We start from the raw sequence: 17333 nt of genomic DNA, 5'->3' as shown, positions 1-17333 counted from the left end.
ATATATGAATTATTACTAAATGTTATTATTAAATCTTTTACATTTTCAGTCTGATTGTGGGGGCTCTTGTGGTTTATTTTTAAATACATCTTTCAAACCTGCTGAATAGTGGTAGATACGAAGTGCAGTAACGAAGTGCCGACGCTAGGAGGCAGTAACGTATTTTCTAATACGTCGTAATGTCAGCTGACCACTGCAGTCCAGCAGCTCGGTCAGCAATGTCAACACTCACTTTCCATTATTGTGATGCGGAGCTGCTAGCCGACAGGTACGTGTCAGCCATCTGTTTCAAAAAGCTGCTTCGCTCTTATGTTCGGCTTCATTATTGCGCTGTGAGTAGTTGTGTGACGTTAGCTTCACACTTGCTAGCTGTTCATTGCCAGCACAGAGAGTGCTACATTAGCTAGCTCCCAAACGGGTTTACGCCAAATTCAGTTTAATAACCGTCTCTTTACTGTCTCCTTCCTCATTTTGAAGACACGTGCATGCCGGGATACGGCTCGCGACGTTTAAAACGAGCCTGTCTGAAATTCGGCGTGTTTTTTGGGACAAGTGAGGCGACAGTAGCCAGTAAACCAACTCGATGAACCTTTCACTTGTTCATCATAACAAGTGGTGCCCCTTACACCAGGCAACACATTGCTAACGTGACAGTAACCTCTGTAATTGATTGACAAACACAGTGGGGTAATGATTAACTTATAGTCTTAACTTAACATTAGAATGGTGGAGATAAAGCTTGAGGTCTATGTCCTGTTACGTGTCCCTTCATTGTCCCACTAGGTCAAAGGTTATTATCCCTATTCTGCAGCTGACCTTGACCTCTGACCTCCCCGTAGAAGGGTGAAGATCAGTCCATTCATTCGTAAGTGGCATATTGATCTTCAATTCCAGCCCAGACTGATTTGATGGGAATTTGCTGTCATTGTCGTCAGCATGGCCTCCACCTCCAGCTTTGCTCCCCCAAAACTGTCCGACTTCATCCTCACAGAGCGGCTGGGCAGTGGCACCTATGCTACAGTCTATAAAGCCTACAGAAAGGTGAGTCAGGTGAAACATCACATATATATATATATATATATATATATATATATATATCAGACAATGTTGCATGCTACAGTAAACTCTGTGAGCGACTGACAAACTTTTTTTTCTTCACTGTTTTAAAGCATCACTACTCTGACCTTGATCTCACCATATAAGTGGTGGCGATCGAGCCATTGATTTGTTATAAATAGCATATTAATCTTGCATTCTAGTCAAAAAAATAAACAAATGGCATTGACGGTCACACTGATATTATAAGATCCGTGTGGTGGTGGTTGTTGTTGTTGTGTGAAAGTGAAAGTTGAAGATCGATTTTTAACTGACTAAGCAGGGCGACAGTCGAGAGGTGGTGGCAGTGAAGGTGGTTGGGAAGAAGACTCTGAACAGGGCGTCTACAGAAAACCTACTCACAGAGATCGAAATCCTCAAGACGATGAGTCACTCTCACATAGTCCAACTGAAAGACTTTCAGGTCAGCTCCTTCCTGTCTTTTAGATGTGTTTCAGCTTTTACAAAGGAATAACATTTTTAAAGTTTATCTATCCATGCAAACTCCCCGTAGAGATAGTTTTAAGTTTCGTGTTTCAAAAAAGTACACGTGTATTCTTTCATCAGTGGGATGCTGAGAATATTTATCTGATCATGGAGTGGTGTTCTGGTGGAGATCTATCCTGCTTCCTACGCAGCCGCAGGATTTTACCTGAGAGGATGGCCCGGTGCTTCCTGCAACAGATTGGTGGGTCATACTTAAAAAGTTAGCACTACATCAGCATTGGTTTCATGTTGCACACCAGTTATTTTTAGTCTCTGGAGTTTTGAAAGCCACGCATACATGTAAATGATTTGAAAAATCAATAGTAACTCACTCTTGTGGAAGAAATAACACTGTGTGTGTGTGTGTGTGTGTGTGTGTGTGTGTGTGTGTGTGTGTGTGTGTGTGTGCACAAACAGCCTGTGCCCTCCAGTTTCTTCATGAGCGAAACATCTCACACCTGGACTTGAAACCTCAGAACATTCTGCTCAGCGGCTCTGTCCTAAAACTAGCAGGTGACCTCATGCCCGCTCACGCGGTCCAACAGTCAAGTAAACACATTGATTGGCAGTTGATTGACATGATTTCAGCAAGAAAGTCAACTTTTTAAAATTATTTTTTTATAGCTCTCCTTAAACTTTTGTGCATTGTAAACACGTCAGCTTCGGGAGGGGCTTGCACCCACTGACACGTGTCACGTTTGTCCCCAGATTTCGGTTTCGCCCAGTACATGTCACCATGGGATGAGCAGAGTGTGCTGAGAGGGTCTCCTCTTTACATGGCTCCCGAGATGGTGTGCCGACGCCAGTACGACTCCAGGGTGGACCTCTGGTCAGTCGGGGTCATTCTCTATGGTGAGTACGTTTCTTTTGAATGTAAATGTGTTACTACTAAACCTCAACACGAATGGCACACTGCTTCAGATATTCTGTTAGTTTGTAATGCTGCGCGCACTTTTTACTTTTTTACTGTGGTGCACTAATTGTACACAAATAATGTAATCGCACACTGAGAGACTATTATCATGTCACAGACAATAAAGTTAGCTAAACTAAGATCGCTTTGAGCACGCTGACCCTTTACCATGAAACTAACAGACGACATCACGTCGCCCCAATTCCTGGCTTCTCCACTGGCTCCCTGTTCGTTTCCGAATTGATTTTGTCAAACTAAAGGTGAACGTGCTTTTTGCCATCAGGATGAGGCTTTTAAAATCACTTTTTAAAACCTATTTTTACCGACTAGCCTTTATGGGATGTCATCTTTTTAATGCTTTTATTTTATTTTGTCTTGTTTTATTTGATCAGTTTGTTATCGTATTGATTTGTTGTATTGTTTCATCTGCCGTACAGTTTCGTCTTGCTTTGTCGGGCCTCACTTTTATTGCCTTCCTTTGTCTGTCCAAGCACTTTGTAAACTCTGTTTTAAAATAAAGTTGTTATTATTATTATTATTATTATTATTATTATTATTATTATTATTATTATTATTATGACAACAGTAGGTGCACTAGTCTCCAGATTATCCTTCTTGAATAGTCGACTCATCATGGCTTGTGTTCATACAGAGGCACTGTTTGGGCGAGCACCATTTGCATCAAGGTCATACGCCGAATTGGAGGAGAAGATCCGGAGCAACCAACCTATCGAGGTAAGTTTCTGAGCAACAAATGAGTTTCAGCAACCCTGTGTTTAAAGGGACAGTAACCTACAGTAGATGGCGTCACGCTACCAGTTTAGAGAAACAGACAGGGAGTGGGGGGGGGGGGCAAAATGACAACTGCAAGAAATGCCCTCCTAAAACACACACACACACACACACACACACAACTCAGTTTAAGCTTAGTTTCCGATTGGGAGTGACCGCCATCTACATTTAATAATACACCGACTATGGATGAGAACCTCATGTAACCTCACTTTAGAGAACAATGCAGGTCCTCTAAAACAAATTGGAAACACACTTACCGGTGCGGCGGCTGTGCATGAACAGGTGAATTTCTCCCACTCCTGCTCCCCCACAGCACTTTATACCATAATGACTGACTCGCTCTATGGCTGCACATGTCGAGCATACTCAATTATATCTATTATGTCGAGAATAACGGACATAAAACGCAAAAAAGCACTAGATGTCAGTGTCAAATTACATCAAAAGCGTTTCAGTTACAGTGACACTGGTGGAGATGGAACTGGCTTTTTTTTTCCTCTTATTTTTTTAGGAAATCAAATCATCAAAATATACACACGCCTTCAAATCACCCGGGTTAGTAGTGTTTAATGGCACCTCTGTTTTTAATGCATTAAAAACACATTTCCCCCGATTGACTGTTTTTTTTGACTGAACCACTAGATGGCCTAATTCCACACTCTACCCGTATCCCACTTCAGAAGGTGCTCAGCTGACTATTGCTCATCTCCAGTCTTCTGTCTAGAATGTAAAGAAACCATCTGGGATTCAAAGGACTTTTTCATATTCAAAATGTTTCAAGTTGAATTCATGACCGACGCGTAAACACAGCCGTAATTAATATGGTTTAAAAATGCAAAAGTTTGCTTGAGTTTGACGTGACGATGTCAAAAATAACCAGTTGCGGACAATTAGGAGTCTTAGTCGTGTCTCCGTCCTGAGTTTGCCCGCTACATTCGTGGACCAAATGTCAATCGCCATGGTGACAGTGACGGGTAGCTGCACTTTTAATGATGGAGGCCTTTCAGGACACTTGAATTCTCGTGTCAAACATTGAGCTCAAGGGATGGCATTAGCACACAGCCCATTACCAGGGGGATTCACCAGTGGCGATGTGGGACTATAAAAGGTCTCTGGCAGCGATCTGCTGTCCTCCGTCCTCTTCCCCCCCCCCCCTCGGATTGTCCTGTGGATGCATAATAAGGTCATGTTTTGTGCATCAGCTCCCTCCCGGGGCCAGGGTATCCAAGGACTGCAGAGACCTTCTGCTGCGGCTGTTGGAGAGAAACCCAGATGCTCGGATCACCTTCGCCGAGTTCTTCGCCCACCCTTTCGTGGACATGGAGCACATGCCGAGCCCCGAGAGCTTACTGAAAGCGGTGAGAGAGAGAGAGAGAGAGAGAGAGAGAGAGAGAGAGAGAGAGAGAGAGAGAGAGAGAGAGAGAGAGAGAGAGAGAGAGAGAGAGAGAGAGAGAGAGAGAGAGAGAGAGAGAGAGAGAGAGAGAGAGAGAGAGAGAGAGAGAGAGAGAGAGAGAGAGAGAGAGAGAGAGAGAGGGCAAAACGTGACCCTGCATAAGCAATGGAGAGCTTTCCGGTTTTGCATTCGCTGATGCTAGTTTCCTGTTTCCCCCCCTGCTTTTTCAGAAAGCGCTTGTCCTGCAGGCCGTCCAGAAGGACCAGGAGGGGGAGAGGTCCGCCGCTCTGTCGCTTTACTGCAGTGCCCTTGAGCACTTTGTCCCCTCCATTCACTGTAAGCACAGCAACAGCTACTCTCATATCCTGTCCGTGGCTTCCGTCCTTCAACAATGCAACCGTCTTTTGTTTCACCGCAACAACAACTGGCACAGCATAAATGCGCTAAATATAAAACCCAAACATCTCTTCCCCACTCCCCTCCACTCCCAGATGAGACGGACCGACAACGTAAAGACGCTCTCAGGCAGAAGGTAGGCCTGAAAACACTCCCCGCATTCACATTTGGATTACGCTCTATTTTCAATTGGTCCTTCTTTCTTTTTTTCACACTCCGGGGGGCTTTCACTGGAATTAATTGTCTTCTTCTGAATACCATATGGAGAACATATGGCGCAGTTGGCGTGATTAAGTTGTGAGAGGACTTCCCGCAGGTTCGCCAGTACGTGTCCAGAGCCGAGGAGCTGAAGGCCCTGGTGGCCTCGGACAACAGGCTGAGCTTTGAGGAGGCCCGCACCTCCAGGGACGTCCTCCGAGGTAAATAGACCATCGCAGTGCAGAGGCCGGGGGGGGGCCTATGAGAGGACAACCTGAGTAATGCATGTGTGTTTATCTTCCTGTTTAATCATTTTTCTGGTGAGTCCATACCTCTTCAATTGATGCTATTTTAGTAGTTACATGAAACTGCTGTGTATGTTTTCCCTAAAATCAAGATAAAAAAAAAAAAAAAAAAGTCCACAATACTGGAGCCTGAGGATTCTGCATGTTGATTACAAAGAGTTGCATATTTTCCAGCAGACTGCATTGATCGATGTACAGTAGGACTCAAAGTCGTATTTCCTGTTTTTCTCTCCGCTCCAGAAATGTCTCGAGACCAACCACGGCTGCTGGCTGCTCTGGAGGTGGCCTCCGCTGCCATCGCAAAGGTTTTTTATATACTGTCTATGGGTTAAACGGGGGGAAGGGGGGGGGCATGCCACCGCTACTGCCACTGCTATAGAGAGACACACAAAGGCAGGGTGAAGCAGAAGTAATACAAGAGAAAAGGAAGGAAAAAAACAGCAGGGTACAAACCAATACCCCCTCAGAATTTCACTTTCCAAATCATTGGTGAACCAACAACTTCTATTTGTGTGTCTCTGCTGTTTACAGACTTTTTTTTCCTCCTCTTTTTCTTTTATGTGAACACTCATAATAAACTCATTTTTCAAAGCTGCTAGACTGAAATAGCGGCGCCATGCCAGTACCAGGGTGGCCCGAGTGCATTGCCTCATTTTCAATCTTACGTTCTAGGAGGAGAGCGGAGGGGATGATCACGAGGCCCTGGATGTGTACCAACAGTGTTTAGGAGAGCTGCTGTTGGCGCTAGCAGGTAGATGAACCCACCTTTTTTTTTCTTTCCAAACAAGATGGTTTTTACGCAATTATCGTACTGAACTGCTGTCGGCTACAGGGACACTGCGCTGGAGCCGAGGTTTAAGTCCTAATCGGAAACGTCTACTGCGTTCAGAGACATTGCCTCAGACCTCGTGTGTGTGTTTGCACGCATTCGTCATTAGAGAGGCGGATGTAGAGAGCGGATGACTATTATGACTATTCATTTAGAGTTTAGGGCACAGCCAGCAAAGGAGACAAGTTCAGAAACATCTGAACAGAGAAAATGATACTGGCTAAAAAGGAGAGAGAGTAAAGATACAGAAAGATTTAACTGGAGACAGACAGCGCCTAACTGCGAGGGATGAAAAAAGACTTTTGGAAAAGAAAGTGTCAGAGAGATGGAAATCAAGTGTAAAAGGCTAGCTGACGGATTAAAGCACCAGAGAGGAGACTCTCTGTGGCCTGGCGTCCATTAGGCCCGGGCTCGTGAGCTCATCTGGAAGATCGGCCTAATGGGAAAAGTTGGCTAGAGTGATCCAGATGTGGCTTTGAGCCGAAACAAGACCCGGTGCCAGCAGACCCCCGTGTGCGGTACGAGATTCCAGCCATCTGCTTCCCATTCGGTTCAGATGGCGCTCTTCATTTTTTTCTCTTCATCACACGCTGGAAACAAATTCAAAACTATTATCTCGCTAACGAACAAAAAATATAGAGGAAACACAATTTACCGGTCAAACAGATCCCATGCCATCCCGAGCAGTCTCTCTCTCTCTCTCTCTCTCTCTCTCTCTCTCTCTCTCTCTCTCTCTCTAGAGCCTCCTTCTCTGTCCATCGTCCCCTGTGAAAGCACCAGACTACATTAGAACCCCCCCACCCTGAGCCCCCCACCACCTCCGGTCTCTAAGCCAGCAAAATCCAATCTCGTCGTTGACCTCTTTGTGAACAAACAAGGTGATTAGCTACCGGACTCTCTCCTCATTCATCTCTTGTCTTTTCTTTTTCCTTTTCTGTCCTTCATTTTCTCTCCCTTGGTGAGCCAGCCGAGCCCCAGGGCCGCAGGAGGGAGCTGCTCCACAGCGAGGTGAGTGTGCCTCACCGGTCGAGCGCTCAAGGTTTACTATTTACTATTCAAAACTTCCACCCGAGCCCCTCGGCCAATCAGCACAGGAGACGCGCCATCACATGACCCATGAGTCACATGTGCATGTGTTTTTGTTTGTTTTGTGGTAAAGGCCAAATCCCTCATCTATATTACCGTCAAATACACACATAGATCACTGTCCACTTTATATGGCTATACACCCCCAGTGGATCGCATGGCCACTCGTATGTAAAAAGAGTCACACGCAGTGACCACCAAGACAATTATCGCCCCAAGTCTAGAGAGTTTTATAACGTCTCTCGGCTCGTTGGTTTGTTTTTTTTACGGCCCACAACTTTACTGTGTTGGTTGCAGCTCTCATTACCGTTGTTTTGGGGCGCAGCAGGCAGCTTTCTTTCCTCACTAGTTTGCCGCATTGACTTAAAATATGTCGGGTGTTGTGTTTACGGCTTGTGTCTTCTGCCCCCAGGTTTAAACTAAAGATTTAACTTATTCATGATTGTCACTTTCATTAACGATCATCAAATTTAAATGCACAGACGCAGGTAACTTGATAGAAGAAAATAGATATGTGTATCCAATAAGTTACTAAATAATTCTTTTGTTTGGACAGAAAAACGTCTTTTGTGTTGCAATCAATTAATGAAATAAATGTTGGTACAGTAATCAACTAAAGTAATAAAAAGAAAAAACTCCTGCCGTTTAATTTATCTTGTCTTGTTTCACCATTAAGACTATTTTCTGTAGACTTCATACAAAGCCTAAAGTGTGATGGTCCAGTAAAGACAAAAGACACATGCAAAGGACTTGAGCCTGTCTGCCATTAAAGCTCCTAATCCCTCGTGTTTTGTGCATTGTTGTTGAGCCAACAACAGACACCAGCATTTCACCATCCAACAACCTCAGTAGGGTGATGGGGCTTTGAATGAGGCCTCATAGATCTCCCCATTTGAAGTTTTATGGGCGCCAGTCTTAAGTAAATTCAGATGCAGCCGCAATAATCTAACACAGCATTAGGGAGGCGGGGGTGGAGGACTCAATGGAAAGCATGTGTGTGTGTGTGTGTGTGAGAACCCAGAAGAGGCAGCACATGCAGCCACGACTGGCCTCCGTGTGCGTTCGTACCTTCTATAGAGCACGCTTTAGCCTTTCAAAGCTGTAATTCGATAACCCCAAATCTCATATGTGAGCCACAGGTTTTTATGTATTCAGTGAATGTTGATGTAAGGTCATCACAGCTAAAGATACTACGTTAGTTGCTGTTGTTCTGTGGACTGTGTTTCCTGCCTCTGTAAACCTCTACACGTTAACAGTGCTCCCTACCCACGTAGGTTCCCTCCACGTTCATTGCACTCGGTGATTGAAGGTTTAAAGTTCTGTGGCTGCACCGGGTCGGGGGGTCAGGGCCGATTACTAAAAACCTGTGGGCAGAATGATCATTTACCGCAACAGATTGGCTTTTTAAAGGGACATCATCACACCCAAAAAAATGATAATCAATCCGATGAGATTTGATATTTCAGTCTGGACCAAAGTGGTAGGACATTGTTGCGCGTGGTAAAGAATAAATATTGCCAATACATATGAAGGCATGAGTAAAATACTTTTACTGGAAGTGAAAATTGTAATTACACTCACCGTAATTGTATGTCTCTCACCAGATTAAAAGCCTCATGACCAGAGCTGAATACCTCAAAAAGAATATCAAGGTAAGCATGCATTTAATGTTTGACACATACATATTTAAAAGTAGATTAGAGGCAAGATTAAGACTCCTTTTTTGATATTATTCAATTGTTATTGAACATTAATGATAATGTTCAATGACGGAAAACCTTTTGTGTCCTATATCTGTCTGCCATTACCGTGTTTGGTTATTAGTTTTGGGCGATCACCAGTTTGTGTTTGTTCATCAGATGCAGGAGACTCAGCGCGACGCGTCTCTGGACCGAGAACATCTCGCTGACTCCGTCAGAAGCTGTGAGTTTCCCTGCGCTGCATCTCGTGAGCTCACGAGAGTTTGGTTATTTAAGAAGCTCGCCGTGGCCTCGCTGATAAGCGACTATACGGAGGTTTGGTACGGCAAAGGTGGTGGTGGTGCTGGTGGGGGAGGGCCGGGGGGTCAAGTGAGGAATGGCTGCCCTAAAGTTCCAATGAAATGTCCTTTTTTTTTTTTTTTTTTACTTGTAAAATATGAGCCATTCTCTTGCTGTGCCGGTCGGCTCCGCAGGACTGTCTGGCTCTTTGATTTCATGCCCTGGGCTTCCCCTGTCCTCTGCCCTCTTGTAAAAGCCCGCCTCGTGAAAGTGAGACTCACTGCGAGCACAAAGCTACCGTCCTGATGCACAAACGCCAGAAAACAACGGCACACACACGTACATTTCCTTCATCACACACTCACATGCAAGTTAGTTTTAAATACCATAAGAATCTGTGTTCATTCAGGGCCAAATCTAATAAATGTAACATTTTCATATACTGGAACCTCCCTGTCTCTACACTATATAAACTAACTACTTCACTATATAGAAAGCGATGTATCATTGGCAAAAGTTACATTTTAATATATGAACGTTACCAGCTGTAACACATGCACACAGCTTAATTCCCAGTATTTTCTGTGGATACCTAAAGCCCTGACAATATCCTGTTCTCAGCAAGGCATTCCAGGGGAATTATGAATAAAAAAAATATGAAGAAGACGATGGGGGAAGGAACCCGATGGCTGTAGAGGCCGCTCAAGTTTCATGAAGAACGTGGTCTCTTGTTTCGCTGCTGTTGTTTTAATAAAACCACACCACCGTCGGCCGCACTAGCTGGCACTGATCCAACAGCAGCTTCTACTAGTGAGGGTCGCGGCCACGCCCAAGTCTGTCTAGTGACCTTGGACTGGAGCCAAACATGCAGAGAACCCCCCTGTATCCCTCAGACAAATGTAGATGTTAAGCTGCATGCATATTTCCATGTCTACGAAAGTGTGACGCTTATCCCCAACATAAAGATGAATGAAATGTGTTCAACTGGCATGATGGGAAATGTAGGAAATTGGTTATTTTAGTAGAAGTCGAAGGGATAGTTTGAGAGAAAGTAGGGTAAAGAGAAAACGCATTATACACAATGACGCTAGAAGCTAGACATAATCATAAATTACTGGTATTTAACGCTGTATAGTTTAGGATTTACTCTTTTTTTTTTACATAAAAGTGTCCAAAATGGATTTAAAAAATCTCCTGGTGTGAAAAGTGAAGGGAAAATGCCTTAAACTTGCATTCTTCCTAATGGCCATCAGAGGGCGACAGTAGTGTTATTCCCTCAGTAAACTTTTTAAAGTCTATGGTCTAAATCTCTAGTTTCATGTCTTCTTCAATACAGCATGATGTTCATTTAAAAAAAATGATGATCCATTTAGAGTCAAATATAGACCATAAAGCAGAGTATGCTTTTAGGGCGGGGCTACCTTGTGATTGAATTGTCTGCGTTTTCGAACATCAACCCTTTCACAGCGCTTTTTAGTTCACGGAAGTAAATTATAACATGTGGGTAGCCTGAGAAGCACTCGGTTATACCACATTCTTTTTCTCGTGTCACTTCTGGTTTAAAGAAAGAAAGATGGCTACGGCCAAAAAACCAAAGGCTTAAAAACAGTAGTCCAGGAACCAAGTGGGTGAATTCACAGTGACCAACTTCACTTCTTATAAACCGTCTACGTTGTCCTTTTTGTGGATGTCGGATGTGGTTAAAGACCCACAGAGTCGGCTTAGTTTACTCCTCAAAAGATGGTGGTGCATTTAGAATGGACAGCGTGCAGTAATCTAAAAGGGAAGCCTAACACGCATCATCTTGTTTTCTCAGCTTGCTGTCTGCAGTGAGCCGGACGGCCACGGGAAGCCGGGCCGGGACGCCAAAAGCGGAGCATGTTGGACACCGAGCCGTCATCTGACCAGGTTTCTGTCTGAACCTGCCTCACACCTAAACCTTAACCCCCACCCCCCACAACGCTGTCCGGGTGGGATATTACAGTTGCCAGCCAAATGTGTTCAATGTTTCGGTTGTTGCTGGAAAGTTGATAGTTTGGCAGATTGAGGACTTGTGTTTATACTTTTCCAAGGAGGGGAAAAAAGTTTTGCTGGTAAAATACTGAAAGTAGCTCTTGAGTTTTGTGTTTTGCACAGTGGTGAATGTGAAAGCCAGTCCCCTGCTCTTTACACAGTGTTTTTGTCGCACCGCTTAGCCCTCGGTTCCCTCCTCCCGACGCGCCATTGATATGTAAATGCCGGACAGCTTGTGTGACAATGCCACACTGTCATGGTAAAAACGAGTCAAACAGAGGCTGTTGCATTTATTGTCGCGCCAGGAAGAAGAAAAACCTCAGTGTTTGCGGGGCGCACCGGAGAAACTGTGAAAACCTGCAAGACGCCATCAAATGGAAACTGTGGCGTGAAGAGGCATCGCGTCAGTTCTGGACCGTCGCGCTAAGTATATTATACTGAGGCCTCCGCAAACATGCACATACTCCCTCGTTCTCCCTTCCCTGCTGCCTTTGCTGTGGGTGGACCACAGGCTCACCATGCTCTCCCCGCTGATGGAGCCCTCTCCACCACTATGAGGGGAAAACTGGAGAGGTGCGGCCTCTGCCTTATTTACACTGGACTTGCATTTTCTTAGGTTTGGCACCGGCCGGGTATGTGAGGGATCCGGCGGGTTGCGAAGTCTTCGTAACTAGGCCTCTGTGAAAAATGGTTTAAAAAAGAAGAAGAAAAAAAAGAAGCTTCACAGTCGCTCTTGTAGGTCTTCACACACTGTTTTGATTTCAGACGAGTTAAAAGTGAATACCTAAAAGGGAGCTTTATTCTGTAGCCAAAGGAGTCAAAAGGAGAAATGTTTAAATATGTCTCCTGGCGAGATTTCCACAGCAATGTTTTTTTGTTTGTTTTGTTTTTATTTGAGTGTTTACGCAGCTGTGATTTTATACCGTTATGTATTTATTTAATGAGAAACTCAATTGGAAAATAAAACCTCTAAAGTCTGCAGCAGCGTCATTTTGTCGAGGCTCGTCTTTCAGGACCTGTGGAAAGATTTCTGTGCCGCCGTGGGAGCAGCGCCGCTGGTCCCTCGCCACCGTCATCATCTGGAAGGCAGCTCTCTGCAGGAACAGCTGGCTTGTGTCCAGGGAGGGGAGGGGGGGGGGGCATAGAGGAAGGCAGGCCAAGTAGGGACATTTGATAATTATATGATTCATTTAGAAGTTCTGAAAAACTGTGGAAACTAATTTTGAAAAATTCCCAGATGACAAGATGCTGTGGAAATTACACGAAGAACACGTTCGTCCACCATCTGTAATTTCGCTCGTCTCCTCTGAACATTCCAGCTGTTTCTATGGCACGTCTCACTACGGGTTGCTCATACTGTTGCACTTTCTTTGCACTTTTCTTTCCGGGACAAGAGGAAAGTAACCCTGAAATGGGAATTGAGCTTCTAAAATGACTGAAAAACATTTTAGAAAGATGGAGGAACACTGGATTAGAGCCACCAAAGGTCGTAATAATAGAAAGCAGAAAGTCAAAAGTTTGGATTTTTCGAGGTGCATCAACACAAAGATCAGTTTACTAGTCATGGTTACTCCAACTCAACCAGTGAAATAAGATTTCCTGTTTCTTTGAAGTCAGTAAAAATAATTATCTGGGCACCCTCTGTACAAACATACGCGAGATTGAGAGCATTTTGAATTGTCTCTCAACACGGCGAAGATAGAGGACGTCGTATGAGTACAGATTGTAGCCCTCGGAGGCTAATTTGTGATTTTGGGCTATACTAAATACACTACCGTTCAAAAGTTTGGGGTCACTTCAGGTGCTTCTGCTGCTTTGATTCTAACCATCTTATTCAAATGTGTTGCTTGTGAGTCCTTTAACTTTATGGAAGTGCAATACTAAATCTCTCTTCAGGTCCCCTTCAAAATAGTGAGTCCAAAAGGAGGTAAAATCCTGAGAAAATAATCAATGAATCACTCATTTAAAAAAAAAAAAGTATACGTCTAGTTTTCCTACAAGCGTGTGTCTGTAGTTTCCTGAGGTTTAAACAGTGGTTTGCCCTTCCAGCTGTTTAATCACAATCACCTGGCCTGCCAGGTGTACATCACTCCCACACCGTCTGGTTTAAACATGGAGCAGCAAGGGCCCGGGTCCTGGAGCAACGGGGGGGGGGGGGGGGGGGGGGGGGGGGGGGCGAACCACCGGGCTCTGTGTCTGTGCTGCGGTGGGGGCTCTAATTGGCCAACGGGGCCCATTGTGCTGGCTCAGCTTCGTTGCTTTAATCACGACGTGTTGCTGCCAGGAAAACGTTGGACGCAGTTTTGACCTCAGTGCTTACTTTGTTGCTTGTTCCTGGGAGTTCTGCCAATTCATACTCCCGTCCCCAAAAAACAATCCTGACATTAATGCAACCCAGAGAGGGAGATTCTGAAATGGAAGGACCTCAAGACCCCCCCCCTCCCCCCCAAGTCTCCTCTCCATAACCACAACCTATGGCATTGTGGCTGTAATTGGCCTCCATTTTGCTGCAGCTCCATCAACACCACTTATTGTCCTTTCCCCTTCCAGGCTCTTTCTCTCTCTTTCTCTGGCTACTGTCAGCGGGACTGCGGTCGCGCCACATTGGCACCGGCGTCGCCCCCGTAAAGAGGGGTCTCTGTGTCCCAGACCTGAGGGGGAACCAGGGTGCCCTTGACTCCGGCACCCCCTGTGCAGAAGAAACGGAGAGCGGGTCAGCCGCTCACTTGCAGCTCGATCGCGGCCATCATGAATGGGACATTGTAGCTATGGGGAGACAAGAGCCCCCTAAATCCCCGGGTCACTCGCACTTTGGAGCGGTGGAGCGAGAGTGAAAAAGGGGGGGGGGGGGGGGGTGCTTGGGGGGTTTGTTAGAAACATGTTGAATAAAGATAATTTAGAAAATGGGCTCCAGCACAGTGCTGCCTCTGTGTCTCCACCCCCCTCCACCCCGTGCCCTCCACACACTCGACTCCCCCAGGCTTCTCTCTGCTCATGTTTGTTTTGATTTTGCTCCCAGAATCAGGGTAGGGAGGGGGGAGAGAGGGGGTTTGAAGGGGGCAGGGCCATTATGTCGGAGGGCTTTAAGATGCATGGTAATGGTTAAGACACATTGGACCAAAACAACAATCCCACTAAACTGGAGGGAGTCGTGTTATTAATGTAGCCGAAGGCCCACTTTGTCTTTCTCTCTCTCGCTGTTGGGTTTTTTCATGACACAGTTGGACGGCTGGCAGCTCCGGAGGTCGGCGAGATGAAAAGAATCAGGGGAAGCTGTGAGGAAGTCGTCTCCAGGACGGAAGATGTGGAGATGACACCCTGACAAATACAAACGGGTTATTTTCCATCGAAGGGTAGAGGCAGCTGTTGACGTGTAGAAAGGAAACACAATTAACCATGTGACATGTGTTTTTTACATCAAGGAACAGAAAAAGGTTTGACATTGGAGGCAGGTTTAAAAAAAAAAAACAATGTTCCTTCTTGTGCTGGTAAACACCTTTTTTTCCCTCTCAGTTCGTTATTTTTTTTACTCTTGACGCTGCACTTTTGGACAAGCAGGTGTACGCCTCACGCCTAAATGCCTCTTTTTACAGTTTGTTAATGACTTGTAAATACCAACGCGAGTGTGGAACAAGAGCCAAATGGCTGCTTGCTATGAAACAGTTGGTTCACTCCAGGTTTTTGGGTCATTAATACTAAAATAAAAATAGTTTATTTACTTGATGGTTTAATTCCAATATGAGCCTAAATTTGATTGAATCCTGAATTGTCTTTTCTTTTGCTTCAATGAGGATGAAGCTGGACTCTTTAAATTCCTCACCGGGTTCCAGTTACACTGACCTAATCCCTTAAATATTAGAGAGGGAGACATTCTGCGCTCACTTGGCCATCTAGAGAATGGCGTTTTCAAACAGATCTTTTTACTTCCTCTCTCTCTCTCTCTGTGGACAAATCATACCACAACACCACTTTAGCTCATAAACATTTTATTATAAAACTCAACCTTCCCACATGGAAGACACCGCTGTGAAGTATTCACTGCACAAGATGAGATGGAAAAACCTTCAAGGGCCTAAAAGTCATGCCGGATCATCATGGAGCTCCGTCCACGCGTGTCCGTACTGCGTGGAAAGGCGTGCGAGTGGGCACTTTACTGCATATAACAGTAAAACATGTACACGTTCTTCATATTCATAACTTAACGATTGGCAACATTCTTCGGGACGTCTTGACAGAAACAAAAAAAAGATTAGTTTTGACACAATTTCAAGCGGCGAAGACGCAAAGCTGGCAGCTTCGTTACAAGTGATCGCTACGAACAAAAACATTGTGTTCCCCCCCCCCCTTTTTGGGGCTAATTGGCTGAAAGTGGAACAGTGGAAGAAAAGAGTGGGACTGAAAGGCCGCCGGGTCGAATCTCTGCGCTGTCGATGTGGACTTCAGGTAACATCGGCAACAGGTACGACATGTTGACCCTTTGGCACCAGCAGCAGGCAGCTTTTCCTGGCTAGTAGCTTCCGTGTGAGAGCAGTAATAAAGGGGGGAAATGGGGGGGGGGGGGGGGGGGGGGGGGGGGGGGGGGGGGGGGTATTGAAGGCGTGAAAGGGGGCAGGCGGTAGAGAGGAGGATGGGGGGGTCGGTGTCTGTCTCAGGAAAAGTTCAATAAAACAATCTCACAGGGACGAGGAGGAGGGGGGGGGTCGGACAGGCGCTTCAGTTAATTTCGGTACTTGATCCCACACAACCCTCGCCTTCGTCCTTTGACTGCTGCACCTACAAATATTTGAAGTGCGGTTGCTGCGACCCCCCCCCCCCCCCCCCGAAATGGAGAGCAGAGCAAACAGAGACCCGGGACGGGTCCAATGTTTGTCCAAGGTCTTAATAAAGCCACACTCCCAAGTACCATTGAAACCAACCAAACAAACAGGGAGCTGCTCAAAGGCACTCCACTTGGCAACAAAAGTCCAGCGCGGTTCACTTCCTCTCATCGTCCCCTATGGCACAGAGTTTGCTCATGTTCTCCTTCACCACCTCGCAGAAGGGCCTCTCCACCCCGTCGCAGACGCAACGGTTCAGCAGCGCGCCGTTTGGGATGAACAGCATCTGCTGGATGGTGGCCTTGCACTTGGACGAGCACTTCCGGCCGTTGAACAGCTGCCCGCAGTAGGACAGGTAGGCCGTGAGGGAGGCGTGGCAGTCGCTGTCCTCCTCGCAGCGCTGCCGGGCCTCCATGCAGCCGATGCCGCCGGCGTCGCTCGGGTGCCGCCGGGGGAGGCACGGCTCGACGGCGCGCTTGGCCCCGAGGCACTCCATGTCCCGCGCGCAGTCGCAGGTCTCCAGGTCCGGCCCGCTGCGGGTGTGGTTGAGCCGGATCAGCGCGTTGATGCAGTGGCTCGGACACTGCATCCTCGTGCCCCGGATGTTCCCCTCACAGGCCGCCAGGTACTGGCCGTACGCGAGGTCGCACTCGGGCTCCTCGTGGCACCGCAGGAGCGCCTGCCAGCAGATGAGCTTGGCATCCAAGGCCACCAGCACCCAGGCGAGGAGGAGGGCCAGGGCGCCGCACCAGCATCTCATGCTTGGATGGAGTTCTAGCTCGGCGACGTGCACATTAGGGTCGGGGGGGGGGGGCAATGCGGGCTTCACACTCCAACACACAAATCGGGGTTCATAAGTATTCCTCACATGCAGGAAACCAGCTCGTCTCAGAAAAAAACCCACTCGGTCCGGTTCAAGTGATGATCGAAACTTTAAGAGAAGTTCGCCTCCTCCTCCTCCTCCTCCTCCTCCTCCTCCCGGGGAGCTTTGCAGCGGGGGAAGTCGGGGTCTGACTCAGGGGAAATCA

The 17333-nt window shown here is 46.4% G+C and overlaps 2 protein-coding genes across 8 annotated transcripts; one reads left to right on the top strand and one right to left on the bottom strand.

Moving 5' to 3' along the window:
• The first annotated feature begins 169 nt into the window (after positions 1 to 169).
• Positions 170 to 12467, top strand: ulk3 (unc-51 like kinase 3). 7 transcript variants are annotated; one of them, XM_034529406.1, is made up of 17 exons: positions 170 to 268; positions 895 to 1041; positions 1379 to 1519; positions 1663 to 1783; positions 1999 to 2094; positions 2290 to 2433; positions 3147 to 3229; positions 4492 to 4647; positions 4913 to 5018; positions 5174 to 5214; positions 5395 to 5497; positions 5822 to 5886; positions 6254 to 6332; positions 7378 to 7418; positions 9101 to 9148; positions 9356 to 9419; positions 11292 to 12467. In XM_034529406.1, the coding sequence occupies exons 2-17, from the start codon at positions 937 to 939 to the stop codon at positions 11306 to 11308; spliced, it is 1410 nt and encodes a 469-aa protein (XP_034385297.1). In that variant the 5' UTR covers positions 170 to 268; positions 895 to 936; the 3' UTR covers positions 11309 to 12467. The 7 variants fall into 7 exon arrangements, with proteins under 7 accessions (XP_034385297.1, XP_034385293.1, XP_034385298.1 ...); XM_034529402.1 differs by having other exon boundaries at positions 1376 to 1519; XM_034529407.1 differs by having other exon boundaries at positions 177 to 268; positions 784 to 1041.
• Positions 12468 to 16462: 3995 nt separating this feature from the next.
• LOC117751327 (growth arrest-specific protein 1) lies at positions 16463 to 17065 on the bottom strand. The gene has a single exon (XM_034563133.1). The coding sequence runs from the start codon at positions 17063 to 17065 to the stop codon at positions 16463 to 16465; it is 603 nt and encodes a 200-aa protein (XP_034419024.1).
• Between the last annotated feature and the right edge of the window lie 268 nt (positions 17066 to 17333).

The sequence above is a fragment of the Cyclopterus lumpus genome, chromosome 3 (genome assembly GCF_009769545.1).
Source record: "Cyclopterus lumpus isolate fCycLum1 chromosome 3, fCycLum1.pri, whole genome shotgun sequence".
NCBI classification, from domain to species: Eukaryota; Metazoa; Chordata; class Actinopteri; order Perciformes; family Cyclopteridae; genus Cyclopterus; species Cyclopterus lumpus.
Note: the sequence above shows the minus strand (reverse complement) of the source record. Positions and strands in the feature narration are given on the sequence as shown.

Bases quoted from the DNA above. Each gene is read 5' to 3' on its own strand.
- ulk3 (XM_034529402.1), top strand. From the start codon at position 937: ATGGCCTCCACCTCCAGCTTTGCTCCCCCAAAACTGTCCGACTTCATC. The intron at 1,784-1,998 runs GTGGGTCATACT...GTGCACAAACAG, and splicing joins GTGCTTCCTGCAACAGATTG to CCTGTGCCCTCCAGTTTCTT. The intron at 4,648-4,912 runs GTGAGAGAGAGA...CTGCTTTTTCAG, and splicing joins CCGAGAGCTTACTGAAAGCG to AAAGCGCTTGTCCTGCAGGC.
- LOC117751327 (XM_034563133.1), bottom strand. From the start codon at position 17,065: ATGAGATGCTGGTGCGGCGCCCTGGCCCTCCTCCTCGCCTGGGTGCTG.